This window comes from Sitophilus oryzae, unplaced genomic scaffold, assembly GCF_002938485.1.
Source record: "Sitophilus oryzae breed Bouriz unplaced genomic scaffold, Soryzae_2.0 scaffold_494_pilon_pilon, whole genome shotgun sequence".
NCBI lineage: Eukaryota > Metazoa > Arthropoda > Insecta > Coleoptera > Curculionidae > Sitophilus > Sitophilus oryzae.
In genome coordinates this window covers 1816704-1839141 of record NW_022147078.1, presented here as the reverse complement: position 1 = coordinate 1839141, position 22438 = coordinate 1816704, and the positions used below count along the sequence as shown (strand labels likewise).

The following is a 22438-nucleotide window of genomic DNA, read 5'->3' as shown; positions in this document are numbered from 1 at the left end:
CACTTCGACCTTACAGATCCATTGTGTCCCCCTTTCTTGAATCATAACTCATCATACAGTCCCAGGGCTTTGACAAAAGCCAGTATCTGGGACGGTTTTATAGAGGGTAGTTCTCCATTTCCAATATCAGTCGTACCAAAATTCATGGCACGAATGGTTGTCGTCTCGGCGCACTCAGTGATGAGGTGTACTGGTGTTTCACCATCTTCCCCACAGAATCTACATTCGTCGTTTCTTCTTAGTTTCAATCTACTGAGGTGTTCATTGAGGAGACAGTGTCCTGTTAAAAACCCCGTGACAATCCGAAGATTGTTCTTACTCAGACCCAGGAAGATCTGTGATTTTTCTTGATCATAAGCCCTCAGAAACTTCTTCGAGTGTCCTAGACCATTGCAAGATTTCCATTCTAGGTTGCGGATGGAATCTTCCAAGTTCTTGAGTTCCGCCTTGAGTTGGTTACCACTTGGAAAGCAGAACGGTTCTGGTCCAGTTAGTGGAGTGTTCGCTCCTTTCCTAGCTAGATTATTTGCTTTTTCATTGCCTTCTATCCCTTGGTGAGCAGGCACCCAGTGCTTTAATAGAAAATCCATATATCTAATAAACTACGAACTAGTAACTGCAATGCATACATAACCAGAAATCGGAAAAGTTTCGCAACAACTACAGCGTTATTTATGACAGTTTATTACACGATTCGAGTGAAAGTCGCTTCACCGTTTTAACTGTGGGAAAACCATCGAAAAATTCGAAATGACCATCCGAAAAGAAAAATGGCCACTAATTAAACGATTATAGCGATCGTTTGAGAAAATCTTGTTAATATTTTACAGCCGCCGGTATGGGAACACTCGGTGTTAGATGCTGGCGGCTTTAATCGAATGCAAGAATTGAAAAGTTAAAAGTTACGAGGCAATTGAGCAATGTAGTAGGCGGTCCGAAACGAGGATTTTAAGGGAATAACATAGGGGGAGAAACATTGTACCCTGTACAAATTGCTTTACGCTGGTACGTCAAACGTACATTTTCGTCAAGAAAAGTATAATTTTTACTCCTAATAAAACAATTCCGAACAAACACTATTGTTCGGAAATAGTCTTAAGTCGAGAATGAAATTAGTATTATCTAGCGATGGGAACTATCGAATGAATTAGACTATCTAATGGTTACTGAATGAATGATTTCAACTATCGAATGGTTTCATTCGAATAAAATCATTCATTCATTTGTATACTAAAGCATATGTGACCACCTCGCCGTGCGACTAAATGATTATCGTTAAGCCACAACTATCGAATGCTTTTGATAAATGAAATTTAGTAGTTGTTTGATTTTTGTCTGCGTCAGTGCATTATTAGTCCTTCCAAATTTTTATAACTTGCCTTCTAAATACTGTGCTATTTTTGCGTTTATTAAAATATTTAAAATACTAAAATAGTAGTGTTTTTTTTTTAAATTGACGATTGTGTACGTGTGCAGGTGGTCAAAATTTTTCCGAAAATTTGTGTGATTTTCCGATCTTTCAATTATTTAATTTTATACGGTATATGGTCTATTTTTTTAATGGGAAATTTTGAGAAGTAACAATTTTTACGAGAGATGAGGTGAACTTCATTCGATAGTTCCCACTACTAGTATTATCCTTGTTTATATATTCTTAAAGTTGCCCAACCGACTATATGGGGACTGCCTCTGGACCCTACAACTAGACAAGGAACTAGACAAAATGTGCTGCCAACTGGAGGACAAATCGTGAACCTTTCGGGGCGGAGTCAAAAAATATCGATTATTTTCGATATTTTCCTCAGAGTAATGTAATAATATAGCCCCGGGTTTCTGCGAACTTTAATAGTGATCAGCTGATTATTAAGAAATTTAAACGAAACTTTTATTGTAAATTGTGGATTATTTTGCCTGTTATTTTAAGAATTCTAAACCGTATTAACAAAGAAATTATTATTTCGATATGTTGGTACATTATTTATAATAATTTATGATAATGCTAATGCTGTTAATTAATATTAAAAAAAGTTACATACCTATTTTAATTTGATTTAATGCAGGTTTATAAAAGAATAATTTCATTCTTAGATTATTTTATTCTAAATCGAGTGCTTTATGAATTTTACGATATTTTTTTTTGAAAACATAAAACTTTTTACATTTTTCATGCCAACTAATTGGAATGGTATTATTGGTATGAAAATTTGCCAAGAAAGAAAAGAATTGGCTACAACTTGTAATTTTTCGAAAAAAACATATTATACCTATATCGCTGACAGGCTTAAAAAATGGCGCTTTTTATGAAGTCATGGCCAACTATGGTTTCCATTTAAAAAAACATAATGTTTGTGTCGTATGTCAAAAATGACAGGCTTTAGAAAAAAAAAGAAAACACAAACTCATTAGGTATGTGATTATCTACAACTTTTATCTGAAAACTTTTTATCTAAAATACCGTATGATCGAATAAAAACGGCATCAGCGATGGCTATGAAATGACGATCGATGATATTTCCCATATAATTTTACATAGACAGCGATCTTCATTTCATAGCCATCGTTGACGCCGTTTTTATTCGATCATACGGTAGATTATAATGGAATTAGAGGCAAGTTTTAAAATAGCCAAAATTTGTTTTTTGCGAAATATCTAGTAAGCCTTGAACTTCTCCGAAAAATCCGAAAGGCGCATATTTATGACTCCACAAAACTGCAATTCTTTCCCCATTTAACCGACTCTCTGTCTCCAGTAGTTTCCGAGATACCCATAGCGAACATCGTAGGAAACTCACCCTGTATAGTATTTAGAAAGTAACTATTATTATTATTTGACTAGATTAATTTGATTAATAAGACTCGATTAATTTATTTTAAAATAAATTTGATCAGATTTTTTTTTCGTATATTCTACTACCAAAAAAACAAAATTATATGATAACGCACTTTTCAACGAAGTTGAAGGAAGATATAGTGTATCTATCACAATACTTAATAGAATTACTACAATTAGAAGAAAAACAAAAAGAAAAAATACCCAAATACCTTCACTTCACCTACTACTCATCTACAAAATAAACTAATCTAATCTCTTATAAAAACACTACACAACTACTTGTATTCTACACTGAAAAAATTATCAAACTTACTAATTAATCAAACAAAAAGAAAAAATAACCAAATTATCCCTTCATCTACTACTTAACTACAAAATAATAAACTATAAAAACACTACTAAACTATTTCTGATATTCTATACTAAACATTATAATTAAACTTAATAAAATTAATCTAATTTTACACTACAACCACTACAACTACAAAGAAATAAGAACATTTTTTAAAACTAAAAGAAACAGAACTTCGATACGTGCAACCAGTATAATAGATCAAGCGGACAAAGAATATTAAATACTTTAAAAATGTGCATTCAGAAAGAAAAAATATCTCGAAAATGATCTAAACAAACATTTTTTTTTCTTGTCAGTGAAAAGCATCGGCCTCGTCGGCCTTGCGAAATTTGTCGGGTATTTACAATGGTCGAATTGTATAATTACAAGCTTTTATAGCATATCTAATAGATAAAAAGTATCTGGTCGATTAGTAACCAATTGGCACAGTCCGAAAATTATCGATTTTTATTTTCTCTGTTTTTATTGGTCGCTTCAAAATTCAGAGTAACAAAAAATATTTTTCTCTAGTAAAAAACCGTGAAATACGCCCCACCATCTGGTGCTTTACATCCATAAACGTCTTAGGTTGAGCTACTTTAAAAACTCATATACAAGGGTATTATCTAATGTCAAAGTGTAAAGTACTGTCAGATCAAAATGTCGGTAAGAATTTGGAATGGACTAGAAGATAAATTGGAGAAGGCAGGAGTTATCTTGATCATCATACAGCTGTTTCAAAAAGATATAAAACAGCATATTTTCTGAAACTATTGTAGATTCTCGGGAATGAAGATAATATTATAGTCTAACATCAGAAGAATGAAATGTAATCGAATAGCGTATTTTATCACTTGTGCATAAATTTCAAAATACGTCCCTACCGTTTAGAGGGTAATGGATTCACACGAAATGATTGCATAAATCGGTCCAATATTTTAATTGATGAATAGATGTGAATAAGTGTCTTGAGCTCCCCTACTACAAGTTTAAGGCGTAGAACAGTCGTTGTTGATGGTCTTTTGGAAATTCTCACACGAGTCAGCGGCAAATCCCGTTAGAGACGGGTGAAGGAGGCCTAAAATAAACGCGGGCCCGACATATTCGGTTACTTTCAAAAAGAGCCGGGGAGCCGGGTGCACAACAGGACAGTATCTAGAGATTCGATTTTTGAGGTGGTTATCAGTCTGTTCCTTTTGAGATATATTGTGGTCCTTTATTAGAAGAAAAACAAAAAGAAAAAAATACCCAAATACCTTCACCTTCTACTCAACTACAAAATAAATGAATATAATCTCTTACAACACTACACAAACTAGTTCTTGTATTCTACACTAAACAAATTATCAAATTTATTAATTAATCAAACATAAAGAAAAATTAACCAAATTACCCCTTCACCTACTACCTAACTTCAAAATAAAATATAAAAACACTACTAAATTTCTTCTGGTAGTCTACACTAAACATTATAATCAAACTTAATAAATTAATCTAATTTTACATTACAACTACAAAGAAACAAGAAAATATTTTAAAACTACAAGAAATAAAACTTCGATACGTGCGACCAGTATAATAGATCAAGCGGACAAAGAATATAAAATACTTTAAAATGTGCATTCAGAAAGAAAAAATTAGCGATGGGAACTATCGAATGAATTAGACTATCGAATGGTTAATGAATGAATGATTTCAACTATCGAATGGTTTTATTCGAATAAAATCATTCATGCATTTGTATACTAAAGCATATGTGACAACCTCGCCGTGCGACTAAATGGTTATCGTTGAGCCACGACTATCGAATGCTTTTGATAAATGAAATTTAGTATTCGTTTGATTTTTGTATGCGTCAGTGCATTATTAGTTCTTCCAAATTTTTATAACTTCACCGTATAAATACTGTGCTATTTTTGCGTTTACTAAAATAGTTAAAATACTAAAATAGTAGTTATTTTTTAATTTTATTTATTGACGATTGTGTGCATGTGCAGGTGGTCAAAATTTTTCCGAAAAGTTGTGTGGTTTTCCGTAGTCCGATCTTTCAATTATTTAATTTTATATGGTATATGGTCTATTTTTTAATGGGAAATTTTGAGAAGTAGCAATTTTTAAGAGAGATGAGATGAACTTAAATTAATTTTAAAAGTACATATTTGTATTTTAGATGTTTTAATAATATGAATTAGTTGAACTTAATAATCATATTAAAGTAATGTGGTTAAGTAAATGGTTATCGAACTCAAACTATGGGGTGAGAAAATTAAAATGAAAGTTTTACACGTGCCAATTTAAAAAAAAAGTTAACGATGTTTGTATTTTGTTTATGCTAATTCTCTTACATGTAGTTTTTGCGAAGAAATATTTCATTTATTTTTTAAAGTAAATGCCAGTAAAAGTAAATATAATTTTTAAATAGTAATATAAAGCACCTAATATAAATAATTTTGATTTCTAATTTTTTATTTATATTTTCCTTCCATTACACTGCTTGCTTAGAAAATTAATAAATGTTTATATTTCATGATTTTAAAATTTGTTGTTAATATAACAAATTAGTTCTGTAATTATTATTATTTAATAAACCAACGTTGCCACACACAAAAAATTTAGAGACTATATTATTTTTAAATAGCATCTAATATAAATAATTTTGACATCTAATTTGTTGTTTATATTTTGCTACTACTTAAAAAAAAATATTTATATTAAATAATTTTAAATTATGTTGTTAATAGGTATAACAAATTATTACTGTTATTATTATTTATTAAACCAGTCTTTGCTTAAAAACATTAAAAATCATTTTCCTCTACATCCAAAATAACAAGTATTATTGCAGTGTAACAACAGAATATTAATAAAAAAAATGCAGAATATATAGACATACTATCCCTAACTAACTAAAGCCAAACAATAATATTCTTTGCTAATATCAACTAATACCAAAATATGGCAACAGCGCCCTTCATAATGTATTTTCTGTGTAAATACTAGCACCTCAATAAAAAAAATAATGTGTCGTTATCTATATCTGACTCGGCAAAAAATCAAAGATGCCGGCTTCTTTCATAGCATTGCCACCGACCGCTGTCGGGTTTCTCGGAAAGAAACCTACGTCGCCGGGCGACAACTAAAATTCAGTTAATATTTTATTATAATCGATCCTGACGAATAAATGAATTTCATAAATGAATGATTTTATAAATGAATGGTTTTTGCTGCCGAATTACTAGAATACAATATTTCAAGGCAGATGACGGATCTATTCGATAATTTTTATTCGAATAGTTTTCAACGAATGTTTTCTTACTAACTATCGAATTATTCGAATGAATTGCAACTATCGAATGTTTCGATAGTATTCATTCGATAGTTCCCACTACTAGAAAAAATATCTCGAAAATGATCTAAACAAACATTTTTTTTTCTTATCAGTGAAAAACATCGACCTCGTCGGCCTTGCGGAATTTGTCGGGTATTTACAATGGTCGAATTGTATAATTACCAGCTTTCATAGCATATCTAATAGACAATAAGTATCTGGTCGATTAGTAACCAATTGGCTCAGTCCAAAAATTATCGATTTTTATTTTCTCTGTTTTTATTGGCCGCTCCAAAATTCAGAGTAACAAAAAATATTTTTCTCTAGTAAAAGACTGTGAAGTACGCCCCGCCATCTGGTGCTTTACATCCATAAACGTCTTAGGTTGAGCTATTTTAAAAATTCATATAGAAGGGTCCGATATAAGACGACGTTCCCCTACCATTTGTTACAGCACATAGCCGAGAATAAAAAAGGCGCGCCTATTAATATGCACGAAACGGATCATAATAAAGGATGTGGCGCCTAATAAAAAAACCAGGCGCCGAAATACAATAAACAATGCGAATATAATCGAGCAGAACACATTTGTAAGGACGTCCATGGTCACACAATATATGCGTTTTTACATATTTTACTATTCCATCGGCAAGCGACCACCCTCTGATGACGCTCACATTTCCCACTACTGTTCGAATTTTTAATCATATAGACGGGCGTACCTAGAGGACAGTCTAGACTCTATTATGCGTCATTTACTTGTATGCAAATCGATTAGAAATACCCATAAAAATAATGCAGAAAATTGATTCAGGTGGAAGCTCTGTGTCATTCGTTTTGACACTTTACTTTTGTATTACGAGTTTTTAAAGCTAGAAAAAATTACGCTTTCAAACTAAATCTTAAACAACTTAAAAACGATTTATTTTAGGTATAGAAACATGTATAATGAAAAAGTAATGAATTGAAAAACCTTTTCACTGGTGAAATAAAAAAGTGGTTCCATTTAAAAAAAATATTTATGATAATTTTTGAATCGCTCAATTTCATGACAGCTACGGCCAATGTTATATGACATTCGAACAATTTAATTTTTGAAATAGATAGCCACGTGTTTTCTCTTTACGCCACAGTAGCTGTGGCAATCGCTAAATTTATCGTTTAGGCTATACGGATTTTTTTGACAGGCAGTTTGACAACCCATTTAAAATGAGAAAGTTGCTGTTAACTTCCGCTATATCCGGAAGTGCCGCCATATTGAAAATAATTTTAATCGATAGATCAATGCCCTCTATTTATAGCCCTCTATAAAAGATCAGCCTACGGGCGGACTTTTGTTTACTTCATCAGCTGTACATACTTAGATATTGAGTATTGAGTTAGATTCTGTATTCATATTTTGTCGGTTGATTTTTGGTATTATTTGTTATTGTAATGCAAAAAAACTAATTATTTTGGTGTTTAAGTGACATAAAGTACTACCAGATATATGGTCACTATGATGGTCACTCTGTTTCTCATAAAAAAACACGAAATATTACACGTTTTATTAAGTGCTTTAACCTAAAAGTGCCCATAAATTTTTTATTTATCGTGATTTTTGTGTGTGCTTATAATATCAATAAAGCTTAAGTGGAGTGTGTTTTTGGTGCTATGCCTCATCTTTGTTGTGTTCCTGGTGGAAAGGATAGTTATACTAGGCAGCTTAAAGTATCCGGAAGAGCAAGAAAAGTGGGTACGAGTTATAAATCAAGACAATTCTATTGAAAATATCTTTAATAAATTTAAAAATAATATTCTCCCAGGATGGTATTAAAGAAAACTGAACAATTATGTTAATTTTATTCTTATTGTGGAATCTCCACTCCAAGTGTTGTTGGTTCAACTTCGATAGATTCAAACACGTAAGTAGGTATTATGATCTAGGGAAAAATAAAGAATATGTGTATTAAAGATCATGAAAAAGATTATTATTTTGAGTTCAAAATTAAAAAAGATTTTTGTAAAGACAAGAATGATAAAGTTTAAAAGAAGAATGTGTTTTTGTTTGATAATTAATGTATGTAAAGCATAACATATATTTGTTCAGTAATTTTTACTGAATAGTGTTGATTATTTATAATACCAAATTAATATCAAATATTTAAGTGATGGCTGAATACAATATGAATAAAATAACAATAAAATTGGTATATTTGCAATACAAAATTAAGTTTTAAGAATAAAGGTGTTACTAAAAATACTAAGAAATTCATATTTCTTTGTTTTAATTGGTCGAATGTTATTTATATTTTATGTAAGAATTATACCGTATCATCGAAAAAAATCGGCGTCTAGTTGGCTTGGAAATGAACATCGATGACATTCCCTAAATAATTGTACACATAAAATAATTAACTAGAATTTTACAATCTTGGAAAATTTGATATTCTTGAACCTTGTTTCTAAATATTCTAAATTTTTTCATTTTCTTGGGATTTAGGTTCGGGAAAAACGCCGATTAAGTTTTCATTTGGTTTTTCATTATTTTTATTTGGTTTAAAAAAAAACGTTTTGGCTAACATTATAGCCTTCATCAGTGTTGTTTCATATGAAAAAAATAGTGTCGAATATAATCCAAAAAATTACATATAAAATATTCACACCACGCACCACATAAGGTTTACTGCGTACTCCATAGTCAATGTAGATAGTTTTAGTGTTAAGAATAATAATTCTAAAAAATATGTGGTCATCTTTTGATAAGTTTATATTAGTTTATTAATTGCAGTAAGCATTATGTGGTGTGAATATTTTATATGTAATTTTTTGGATTATATTCGACACTATTTTTTTTCATATGACACAACACTGATGATTTTGGCTATAGTTAGCCAAAACGTTTTTTTAAACCAAATAAAAATAATGAAAACCCAAATGAAAACTTAAATCAGCGTTTTTCCCGAACCTAAAAATCCCAAGAAAATCAAAAATTTTAGAATAATTTTACATATAAAATGCAAGCGATCTTCATTTCATAGCCATCGCTGACGCCTTTTTTTAGATGATATTGTATTATTTGTAAATATAATTTTTCGAACATTGATACTTGCAAAATATACATATAAATTCTGTGAAGGCAAATAATAATACATCACTATTAGTAGATATTGAATGTTTTTTTGTTAAATTAGATCGATTTTCAAAGCCCAAAATTTAAAATATATTTACATTTTACCCAATATCTTATCTAATACATTATTTGTATATTGTAAAACATTTGCTGCATTTGTATGGTTCATAGATTATTTGCCAAAGTATTTATTACTATAAATAGGTATATATGTTGTAGTTATTAACTGTATATTATGTATACTTCATGTAAACTATATCATTTTTAAAATACAAACCAAAAATCTGAGGAATAATTATGTTTTCCATGTATTCTACAACATATTTATTAATCCGTAGTATCTAACTAGCGTGACGTCATAAATCTCGCCCCATGGCTGTTCTATTAGACACGGCATTGGATAGATCTCGTTGTGAAACAGTAATGTGGCAAAAAATCTCCGATCTAGATATTGTAGTTCTCAAGAAACTTCATGAACGCTCAGCCTGGGACACCATTATGAGAGTTGAATTTGTCGTATTTATACAGAGACATACATCGCTTACAATTTTTTTGCCAAAAATAATTTTACTGAAAAAAATAATTCTTTGGAGGATTTAACAGGACTGAATATCTTTTTCGAAGAGCGATTCACATTCACCTGTCAATTCTTATTTACTGTCGTCGTTTTTTCGCTTATTAACATTCCGAACTCGTTAAGCGTTGCCGTGTCAACTTAACGCTTACCGTTGAATGCACGCAGTTTATTAATAATATACGATATTTTATGACCGCTTCATGCCGCTGGCATTTACTGCCTGCAGTTTTCTTGATTTTCTTCCTCAACATATCGACCTGGGTCTCGTTATTCTACCAGGAATTATTAGTTTAGAATGTTTTGAATGCACCAGAAAAAGCTACAGCCAGATACTGTTAACAAATATGGGCTTAAATAAATTTAAATAACAAAAATAAATCGAGAAAATTTTAGAAATTCACGATTTTTGCCTGTATAGATATTTTATTTGATACTTACGCAGTGAGAAACTCTATGCATCCATGATGACCTGCTGACTTCTTGAAGTCAACAAAATTGGAGAAACAGCCGCCCATGTCTGACTTGCAAAGGTACCCTGTAGCTACGCATCGTGGTAGGTTGCAAAAACACCGAAGATTTTCTGAAAAAAAAAGCAAAAAGTTTATTAAACTAATGAATAAAGCATATTGATAAATCATGAAAATTTGGTTTAAGCCGCAACAACAAGAAAGAGCCGTTAAAACTTTACGTGTAGAACAGGCTTTAGATTTTTTTTGACTTTTTAAAATTAACATTTTAACTAAAATCTAGCCAATCATTCTCGAACTATATATTATTTTGCTTTCTAGTTTTTTTTTTAATTTCATTATAGGTACGTCCCAACAAAGAATGCTGATCTAGAACAGGCTCGTTGTTTCTCCGCTGCCTACCGTAGGTACCACCTTATTATCAATCTCTTCTTTCTGGTAATTTTCTCGGCCCTAAAAAATGCTGGTCATAATTCATAATTAATCGACTTAAATAAACAAGCGCCGCTGGTGGGGACTCGGTCTCTGTGGAGAGTACCATGATGGTACCTTTCAGGTTGAAGCAATTATTATTAATTTACTTCATGGCATTTTTATTCTCATTTGTTTATTTGATGTTAATTATCAAGAAACGCATGCCGTTTTTTGCTAAAAGTGGTTTTTATTGAGTTTTATCTCTAATTTTCTTTATAGTATACGAAGCTGATGCACCAGGTCTTGTAAAATTGTTTCTATTACTTTTCTTCGGGGCATTTTTATTCTAATTTGTTTATTTGATGTTAATTATCAAGAAACGCATGCCGTTTTTTGCTAAAAGTGGTTTTATTGAGTTTTATCTCTAATTTTCTTTATAGTATACAGAAGCTGATGCACCAGGTCTTGTAAAATTGTTTCTATTACTTTTCTTCGTGGCATTTTTATTCTAATTTGTTTATTTGATGTTAATTATCAAGAAACGCATGCCGTTTTTTTGCTAAAAGTGGTTTTTATTGAGTTTTATCTCTAATTTTCTTTATAGTATACGAAGCTGATGCACCAGGTCTTGTAAAATTGTTTCTATTACTTTTCTTCGGGGCATTTTTATTCTAATTTGTTTATTTGATGTTAATTATCAAGAAACGCATGCCGTTTTTGCTAAAAAGTGGTTTTTATTGAGTTTTATCTCTAATTTTCTTTATAGTATACGAAGCTGATGCACCAGGTCTTGTAAAATTGTTTCTATTACTTTTCTTCGGGGCATTTTATTCTAATTTGTTTATTTGATGTTAATTATCAAGAAACGCATGCCGTTTTTGCTAAAAAGTGGTTTTATTGAGTTTTATCTCTAATTTTCTTTATAGTATACGAAGCTGATGCACCAGGTCTTGTAAAATTGTTTCTATTACTTTTCTTCGGGGCATTTTTATTCTAATTTGTTTATTTGATGTTAATTATCAAGAAACGCATGCCGTTTTTTGCTAAAAGTGGTTTTATTGAGTTTTATCTCTAATTTTCTTTATAGTATACGAAGCTGATGCACCAGGTCTTGTAAAATTGTTTCTATTACTTTTCTTCGTGGCATTTTTTATTCTAATTTGTTTATTTGATGTTAATTATCAAGAAACGCATGCCGTTTTTTGCTAAAAGTGGTTTTTATTGAGTTTTATCTCTAATTTTCTTTATAGTATACGAAGCTGATGCACCAGGTCTTGTAAAATTGTTTCTATTACTTTTCTTCGGGGCATTTTTATTCTAATTTGTTTATTTGATGTTAATTATCAAGAAACGCATGCCGTTTTTTGCTAAAAGTGGTTTTTATTGAGTTTTATCTCTAATTTTCTTTATAGTATACGAAGCTGATGAACCAGGTCTTGTAAAATTGTTTCTATTACTTTTCTTCGGGGCATTTTTATTCTAATTTGTTTATTTGATGTTAACTATCAAGAAACGCATGCCGTTTTTTGCTAAAAGTGGTTTTTATTGAGTTTTATCTCTAATTTTCTTTATAGTATACGAAGCTGATGCACCAGGTTTTGTAAAATTGTTTCTATTACTTTTCTTCGGGGCATTTTTATTCTAATTTGTTTATTTGATGTTAATTATCAAGAAACGCATGCCGTTTTTTGCTAAAAGTGTTTTTATTGAGTTTTATCTCTAATTTTCTTTATAGTATACGAAGCTGATGCACCAGGTCTTGTAAAATTGTTTCTATTACTTTTCTTCGGGGCATTTTATTCTAATTTGTTTATTTGATGTTAATTATCAAGAAACGCATGCCGTTTTTTGCTAAAAGTGGTTTTTATTGAGTTTTATCTCTAATTTTCTTTATAGTATACGAAGCTGATGCACCAGGTCTTGTAAAATTGTTTCTATTACTTTTCTTCGTGGCATTTTTATTCTAATTTGTTTATTTGATGTTAATTATCAAGAAACGCATGCCGTTTTTTGCTAAAAGTGGTTTTTATTGAGTTTTATCTCTAATTTTCTTTATAGTATACGAAGCTGATGCACCAGGTCTTGTAAAATTGTTTCTATTACTTTTCTTCGGGGCATTTTATTCTAATTTGTTTATTTGATGTTAATTATCAAGAAACGCATGCCGTTTTTGCTAAAAGTGGTTTTTATTGAGTTTTATCTCTAATTTTCTTTATAGTATACGAAGCTGATGAACCAGGTCTTGTAAAATTGTTTCTATTACTTTTCTTCGGGGCATTTTTATTCTAATTTGTTTATTTGATGTTAACTATCAAGAAACGCATGCCGTTTTTTGCTAAAAGTGGTTTTATTGAGTTTTATCTCTAATTTTCTTTATAGTATACGAAGCTGATGCACCAGGTCTTGTAAAATTGTTTCTATTACTTTTCTTCGGGGCATTTTATTCTAATTTGTTTATTTGATGTTAATTATCAAGAAACACATGTTGTTTTTTGCTAAAAGTGGTTTTTATTGAGTTTTATCTTTAATTTTCTTTATAGTATACGAAGCTGATGCACCAGGTCTTGTAAAATTGTTTCTATTACTTTTATTCGGGGCATTTCGATTCTAATATGTTTAATTGATGGTAATTGTCAAGAAACACATGTCTTTTTTGCTAAAAGTGGTTTTTATTGAGTTTTATCTTTAATTTTCTTTATAGTGTACGAAACTGATGCTCCAGGTGTTGTAAAATTGTTTCTATTACTTTTCTTCGGGCATTTTTATTCTAATTTGTTTATCTGATGAGAATTATCAAGAAACACATGTTGTTTTTTGCTAAAAGTGGTTTTTATTGAGTTTTATCTTTAATTTTCTTTATAGTATACGAAACTGATGCTCCAGGTCTTGTAAAATTGTTTCTATTACTTTTCTTCGGGGCATTTTTATTCTAATTTGTTTATCTGATGTTAATTATTAAGAAACACTTGTTGTTTTTTGCTAAGAGTGGTTTTTATTGAGTTTTATCTCTAATTTTCTTTATAGTATACGAAGCTGATGCACCAGGTCTTGTAAAATTGTTTCTATTACTTTTCTTCGGGGCATTTTTATTCTAATTTGTTTATTTGATGTTAATTATCAAGAAACGCATGCCGTTTTTTGCTAAAAGTGGTTTTTATTGAGTTTTAACTCTAATTTTCTTTATAGTATACGAAGCTGATGCACCAGGTCTTGTAAAATTGTTTCTATTACTTTTCTTCGGGGCATTTTTATTCTAATTTGTTTATTTGATGTTAATTATCAAGAAACGCATGCCGTTTTTTGCTAAAAGTGGTTTTTATTGAGTTTTATCTCTAATTTTCTTTATAGTATACGAAGCTGATGCACCAGGTCTTGTAAAATTGTTTCTATTACTTTTCTTCGGGGCATTTTTATTCTAATTTGTTTATTTGATGTTAATTAACAAGAAACGCATGCCGTTTTTTTTTTTTTGCTAAAAGTGGTTTTATTGAGTTTTATCTCTAATTTTCTTTATAGTATACGAAGCTGATGCACCAGGTCTTGTAAAATTGTTTCTATTACTTTTCTTCGGGGCATTTTTATTCTAATTTGTTTATTTGATGTTAATTAACAAGAAACGCATGCCGTTTTTTGCTAAAAGTCGTTTTTATTGAGTTCTATCTCTAATTTTCTTTATAGTATACGAAACTGATGCACCAGGTCTTGTAAAATTGTTTCTATTACTTTTCTTCGGGGCATTTTTATTCTAATTTGTTTATTTGATGTTAATTAACAAGAAGCACAGGTCGTTTTTTGCTAAAAGTCGTTTTTATTGAGTTCTATCTCTAATTTTCTTTATAGTATACGAAACTGATGCACCAGGTCTTGTAAAATTGTTTCTATTACTTTTCTTCGGGGCATTTTTATTCTGATATGTGTATCTATAAGTATAAAGTGTAATTGAAACCAAATTGCGAGGTTGTGAATGGAGCTTTTTTCTACTAACTGAAAATTCCTACCACTAATTTTTAACGTTCTGAACGATTACATTGAAATTATAGGAACAAACTTCAACGCTAATAGAAACTACTAATTCGCAGGCTCCGAATGAACATTTTTTATACTTTCCCATGTTGATTCTCCTAATTATTTTAAATCATCCCGACCAAAAACCTTTCAAAACTCCATTCCTTCGCCTTGAGATAACGCTAAAACCACCAAGATACCACCAGTATCTCTCCCCGTACCACGGAACCATCTCTGGTTCGGCCTAATTGGACCCACTGCGGCCAGGTACGCACTTGGTGGTGTCCCCAGATAAAGCGGAGCCCCGCTTCGTGGAAGCCAGACGATAAGGCTCGCCGAAGACAAGGTAAAGCACTTAAGTCGTATAACCAGGTGGAATGCCGAGATTGATAGGGTTCGGATGCGAGTCTGGGTGTTTTTTGCGCGAGATAAGGCGGAAAATGGATTTTAGAGTGCTTTAAAAAGGGTATTTTTTCTCTGGTGATAAGGAGAAGAGTTTTTTTATTGGTTCAAAAATGTAAAATTTTAAATTCTAAGATTCAGTATTTAAAAAAAGGGGCTAGTAATATCAAAGACACAGTGATGATTATAGAGATAAATAAAAACAAAAAGTTCCTATCCCTCTCATACGACGCGGATGCTCCAAAAGGAGAACGACAGTTTATATTGAAATGAAATTCTGTGAGCAAATGTAGGTTAATTTAGAGCATTTTTGGAAAATATAAAGAGTATTACAGAGTGTCACCAAAATAAAGTTACACATCAAAGTTGTATTTTTTGTAATCGAACACCCTATATATTAATTGATTTTCGGATTCCAGCAGAAAAATAATGGCTAGTTTCATTAGAGAAGTATATGATTAAAATGTAAGGTTTTTGACATATTTAACGTTTTCTAAAAATGAAGAACCAATTTTAAATTTCAATAAAAACTACCTAAATTTGAATTTACCTAGTATAGCCTGATATATGTAATTAAAATAGCTATTGTTCTTTAAGTCAAACTAAAACTTGACCCAAAAAGATATACAGGGTGAGACAAAATTAATATTGAACATTGGTCACCTTTAAAAGCAAGTTACTCTTTTATTTTAAATGGAACACCCAGTATATTATTCCGATATTCAATGGAGAATTCATGTCTCTTCAAAATACTATTAAGGTTGCCTACCCCTCAAACAAAGATTTTCTTAGATATTTTCATTTACATGACTTGATCTGAGTAGATCTTTATTATTTGCCTAGGTGGCTGTTACCCTGACGTTACTTCAACGTAACTGTCAAATTAGAGAATTTAGAATTTAAGTCCAGAACTTAGTCCACATTTAGAAACAAAGTCCAGAGACTAGCATGTGTTTGCATCACAGGAGCCATGAGAACCTGTCCAACAGCAGCAATGGAGGTCATTCTAGATCTAACACCACTGCACATTGTCATTGGTCACTGCACATTGTCATTGGAGGTCATTCTAGATCTAACACCACTGCACATATGCCAATGCGACAATGATTAGAATGGTCACTAACGGAATTAGTACTGGGAGAATTGTCAGATCAGGGGCTTGGAACACCCTCAAAAAGGAAATACCACTCCTGCAACTCCCAGTGGACGATATGCCAAGAACGCACAACTTTGACAAACATGTCAATGTAGTATTGAGCAATAAGAAGGATTGGAAGAGCGAAACGCTTGCCCAGCAGTTAAAAGACCATACCATAACTTGGTATACTGATGCTTCCAACACCAATACGGGAACAGGGATCGGAGTGTTTGGGCCGAGAGCTAATTACTCCGAACCAATGGGCACTTACCCTAGTATCCTACAGGCAGAAATCTACGCTATCGAGAGATGCGTACAACTTATCTTAGATAGGAACTATCGGAAACAAGAAATAGCCATCTTATCTGATAGTCAAGCAGCGTTAAAGGCGATCAACTCAGTATCAATCAATTCGAAATTGGTCAAAGAATGCATAGAGAAGCTGAATAAATTAGGCAAAGAAAACAAATCCTCCTACACTGGGTGCCTGCTCACCAAGGGATAGAAGGCAATGAAAAAGCAAATAATCTAGCTAGGAAAGGAGCGAACACTCCACTAAGTGGACCAGAACCGTTCTGCTTTCCAAGTGGTAACCAACTCAAGGCGGAACTAAAGAACTTGGAAGATTCCATCCGCAACCTGGAATGGAAATCTTGCAATGGTCTAAGACACTCGAAGAAGTTTCTGAGGGCTTATGATCAAGAAAAATCACAGACCTTCCTGGGTCTGAGTAAGAACAATCTTCGGATTGTCACGGGGTTTTTAACAGGGCACTGTCTCCTCAATGAACACCTCAGTAGATTGAAACTAAGAAGAAACGGCGAATGCAGATTCTGTGGGGAAGATGGGGTAACACCAGTACACCTCATCACTGAGTGCGCCGAGACGACAACCATTCGTGCCATGAATTTTGGTACGACTGATATTGGAGATGGAGAACTACCCTCTATAAAACCGTCCCAGATACTGGCTTTTGTCAAAGCCCTGGGACTGTATGATGAGTTATGATTCAAGAAAGGGGGACACATTGGATCTGTAAGGTCGAAGTGATTAACCCCCCTCCCACTCATTCTAAATTCTAAACTGTCAAATTAGTTCACCTTTAACAACTAGTTATCATTTTGTATCAGGTAAAAGTAAAAAAATTGTTAGAAATTTGCCAAAAATGGAAACTTATCCTACATCAGAAAGAATTGATATGATTCAATTAATTGGTGACTGCAGTGTGCATTCACACATTTTTATCACATAATTATACGTTTATAACTAGTTTTAATTTTGTAATAATTAAAATATGTTTTAAACGTGTCTTATCTTAAAAATCTTTTTATTACCGTTGAATATTTTACATCTATTATGTTCATAGGAAGGAACATGGAAGGAACTATTTCTTGATTTATGTATTTTTATCTGTAGAATCTATTTTTTTACAGTAAGTATTAGAAGAGTTTTTTTTTCGCTCTCTGTGTATAAGGATGTGTCAATAATACTAAGATAGCGGGTGTTGTTTGTGTCTGACGGCGACGCTATGGCGTCTCTTGCTTCAATGGCGCCATGGCGCCTTTCTGTCTTTGATGAATAAACGAACCGACAAAAATGGGGTCCAGTCGTATTTTCGAATATTTTTCATCTTAATGTCTTTGTTTCTATCTTTTAAATTGGTTAAAATTAACACAAACTTTGCTATACAAAACCACCGAAAAAACGAAGGTATCCAAGATATTATACAAACTATAGTTCATATCAAATAAAGTTTTAATCACGTGATTAAGCTTGACCGGCACAGCGTTGCCCATTTTTACATATTTTCTTTTAATCAAAATATTTTGAGAAACAAAAATAAATCTATACCAATATATAAAATCCTTAAGTGCCTGACATACTGATTAATCACGATCCTGCTCAAACCACTCAACGTAAGAAGCTCAATTTTGGCATACAGCTTGATTCTAGGGTGTAGAGGTTCGATAAGAAGGGATTTTTCGAAATTCCAATTCCAAGAGGGTGAAACCACCCCTCAAATATTACAATATTTTTTATTTAAAAAACGGTCAAGTTTCCGAAAAAACGCTTAAACACGTATATTTTATTTTGTTTTTTTACATATTTTAAGATCTTTTAAAAATGTATACAGGGTGTTTCAAAAAATCTGGTCATTGATTAATCACGATCCTGGTTAACCTTCCGGCCGGGGCGCCTAGTCTCTGAGACCCGGCGCTCCGAAAACCTATCCGCAATTTTCGGAAAATCGTCGTAATTGCCCGGCGATCTATCTACCTGTTTATGCTTAGACTCAGTACGTGCACAGTAATTCGTGGATGAGCAAGTATTTTAGTTTCTGAATTATTTTGATTTTGGTCTGTGAGACCCGGCGCCCCGGCTCAGTGTATTTTTTCTACAACTGGCTGGATATATTTTTTTTTTGGTAAGCTAGGGTAAATGTCACTTATATTGTATAAATTTTATAAATAGGATTTGTTTTATTTAGCAGCAATGTCTAATTATTATGAAGAAGAGCAAGAAAAACTTTGTCGTTTATGGGAGGAAGTTGCATCAGAGGAAGAGCCGTATGATGAAGAAGAGGAGTTGGTGTTTCAAGAAAATCATGTTGAAACTCGAAGCACTGATAGCGAATCCGAACAAGAGTGTTCTGATAGCAGTGACGACGATGTACCCCTTGCAAAATTAGCAAGAATTCCAACTTTCATTGGAAAAGATGGCACAACGCGGTGGCATAAACATTGCCCAAACAAAACAGTAACAACGAGAAGGGAAAATATTATTGTGCGATTACCAGGCGTCAGAAACTGTGGGAAAAACGCCAAAACACCCGATGAATGTTGGTCGTTATTTTTTACTACTGAAATGCTCAACATTATAGGGGAGAACACAAATCACTATATTTCTGGATTAGCGAAAAATTATGCGAGAGAGAGAAGAGGAACGCCAGCACTATGAAACAAATGTGCCAAGGTCGGTGAAAGAAAGAAGACAAGATGTCGCTGGAACACAAGAAAATATGAAAAATGAAGAAATCCAACCAGGTATCAGAAGAAGATGCTTTTTTGCAAAAAGGATTCAAAAACCAAATATTTTTGCAAAAAATGTAAAAAATTTGTTTGTCTCTCTCACATGAAAGCTTGGTGTCCTGAGTGCTCAGAAATTGCCATAAATCAATAAAAACTATTGTTCTATAATATTTTTATAATGATTCACTAGAAAATCTTATTTTGTTTACCTATTTACCAGCTGTTTCCTAGTTTTTAGAAAATGGTATATTTTTTGGCAACAAATTTTAGAACAAGATAAAATTTGTCTATGTATATTTAAATCATGTTCCTATTATAATATTTGAATAAACTAAAGTATATTTTTTCAATTAAAATATAGTGTTTTAATTTTTTTTCCAAAAAACGCGATATTTGACGATGGGTCTCAGAGACCCGGCGCCCCGGCTCATGGGCTACACAAGGGCGCCCCGTCCGCAGGGTTAAAGCGCTTGACGTAAAAAGCTGATTTTTGGAAAACAGATTGACTTTACGGTGTAGAGGTTCGATAAGAAGGGATTTTTCGAAACTCGAATTCTAAGGGGGTCTAAACTATCCCTCAAATATTAAAATATTTTTCATTTAAAAACCGGTGAGTTTTTTGGAAAAACTCTTAATCACGTATATTTTATTTTGTTGTTTTACATATTTTAAGATTTTTTATAAATTTATACTGGGTGTTTCATAAAATATGACCATTGAGTAATCACGATTCTGCTTAAACTGCTTGACGTTTAAAGCTGATTTTTGGCAAACGGATTGACTGTGGGGTGTAGAGGTTCGATAAGGAGGGGTTTCTCGAAACTCAAATTCCAGGAGGGTGAAAACGCCCCTCAAATATTACAATATTTGCTATTTAAAAAACGGTTAGACTTTCGGGAAAACGCTTGGACAAGCATAATTTATTTGGTTTTTTGACAAATTTTGAAACTTTTTAAAATATCATACAGGGTGTTTCAAAAAGTTGGGTAATTTCTTAACCACGATTCTGCTTAAACTGCTTGACGTAAAAAGCTTATTTTTGGCAAACGGATTTTTCGAAAGTAAAATTCCAACGAGATGAAACTACCCCTCAAATATTACCAAGTTATATAATAATATCGCCATATTTTTTTTTTCTCATGCTGACATAAATGTGAGAAAATTTTATCCAGTTTGTATGTTAATGGAAATTCTTGCTTTGCATTATTATCACCATTACAAATGATTAATTCGACGCGAACGAAGTCGCTGGTACACGCTAATTTAAGATATAAAAATCGATATAATATGTACTAGTACAGTAGCGAGGCCCTAGGTGTTTAATATCCCTCATAAAACATGTTTTGTTTGTCTTTTTTCTGTTTATACACACCGGATACAATACCCTAGCCAGAGCCATTGAGACAGCTAGGCCCTCTCGACGAGACCATCAGTTTCGTTCAAGGGGGCGACTGTCACTAGACTGGCGCCACCTCCCGGCATTTCTTATCTCTCTCTTTCTGTTAAATTAGGGGGCCTTAAAACGAGCCTCCTGTCGGATCTCTTTGTCTAATGCACTTTGCTCTCGATCGTTCCAGGAAAGACGGTATAGTAGAGACACCGTTTTTTTTTAATTGCACTCAAGCCGGCGACTGTTTATAGAATGTTGCTGTCTATTTTCGGCACGCTACATTTTTCGGTCGTTTTTTTAAATGCTATTAAAAAGTTCTCATTGAGAAGGATCCTTTTTTACCAATATTAAAGTGTTTTGTATCAGAAAGAATAAAAAGACGAATAATTATTTAAAAATTAGCATAATATAAAATATATTTTTTTCAAACGTCACAAAAGTATAATTATTATTATACTTTTGTGACATATTATATTATTATTAATTTTTGTGACCTGTTTGACAATATAAAAAAGTCATTTTAACGCCTAAGCACAAAAGTAAAGCACTTTTACTTACTTTTGAATATATTTAGACAGATTAACAATGGTAGGTACTTTAATAAAATTCCAGAATACTTATTTTTTTCGCACTGTACAGTGTGTCCCATTTTGGTTGAAATCATAGGGTATCTCCGTTATTAGTGAAGATAGAAGGGTGCGGTTTGCACAAACCTGTGCCACTTTTTCGTCAAACGGAAGATGTTGCAAACAAAATTTTCATAGCCCTCTTCATTTCTGAGCTACAGGGTCTTTTCAAACTACACAACTTAAATGTTTTTTATCCATTGTGATTTAGTAGTTAGTAGCGAAATTAGTAGTTACTAAAATATTTATTTGCAGTAATTATTCTAAACTATTTACACTATGCACGTCAATATTTAATTTATAAATACATATTTGTACATGGTAACTTAATTCCCAACAAAATAATCTCTGAATTAAAAGCCTGCAAATAATTGAAATGAAACCGAAAAAAAATTGTTTTTTATGAAAATTTGGAAGTACATACTCCAAAATACTTTCTCGCGCTTATAGATACTCATAAGACTATTTTGTCGCGCTCATTTAAAATCTTTATCTCGCATCTGGCAAGTATTAAATCCCATTGAATTCGTCTGGCAATTAATTTACATATTTTTTAATATCATCTAATAAACACGCTGTAAAAATTTTAGAATGCCTAAAGTATGTTTTTCCAGGTATAATAATTAAACATATTTGGAATGGTCTGGTTACACTTTAAACCCGAAAAAAAGTCTGGCACACTTATTTCTCATCTTAAGGTAATGGTTCTGTTTATTTGCATCACCCATCTTTCTGAGAAGAATAATAATGTTGATGGTATTTTTCGTACCTTAAATTCTTTAG

General features: G+C 32.1%; 1 protein-coding gene across 1 annotated transcript in view; it reads right to left on the bottom strand.

Annotated features, from left to right (window-relative positions):
* The window catches only part of LOC115886584, a 50253-nt gene that overhangs the window by 5038 nt on the left and 22777 nt on the right, over positions 1–22438 (bottom strand). Inside the window, exon 2 of the mRNA XM_030905817.1 lies at positions 10623–10764. Within this exon, the coding sequence (XP_030761677.1) occupies positions 10623–10764 (142 nt within the window). The remainder of the gene's footprint in view (positions 1–10622; positions 10765–22438) is intronic.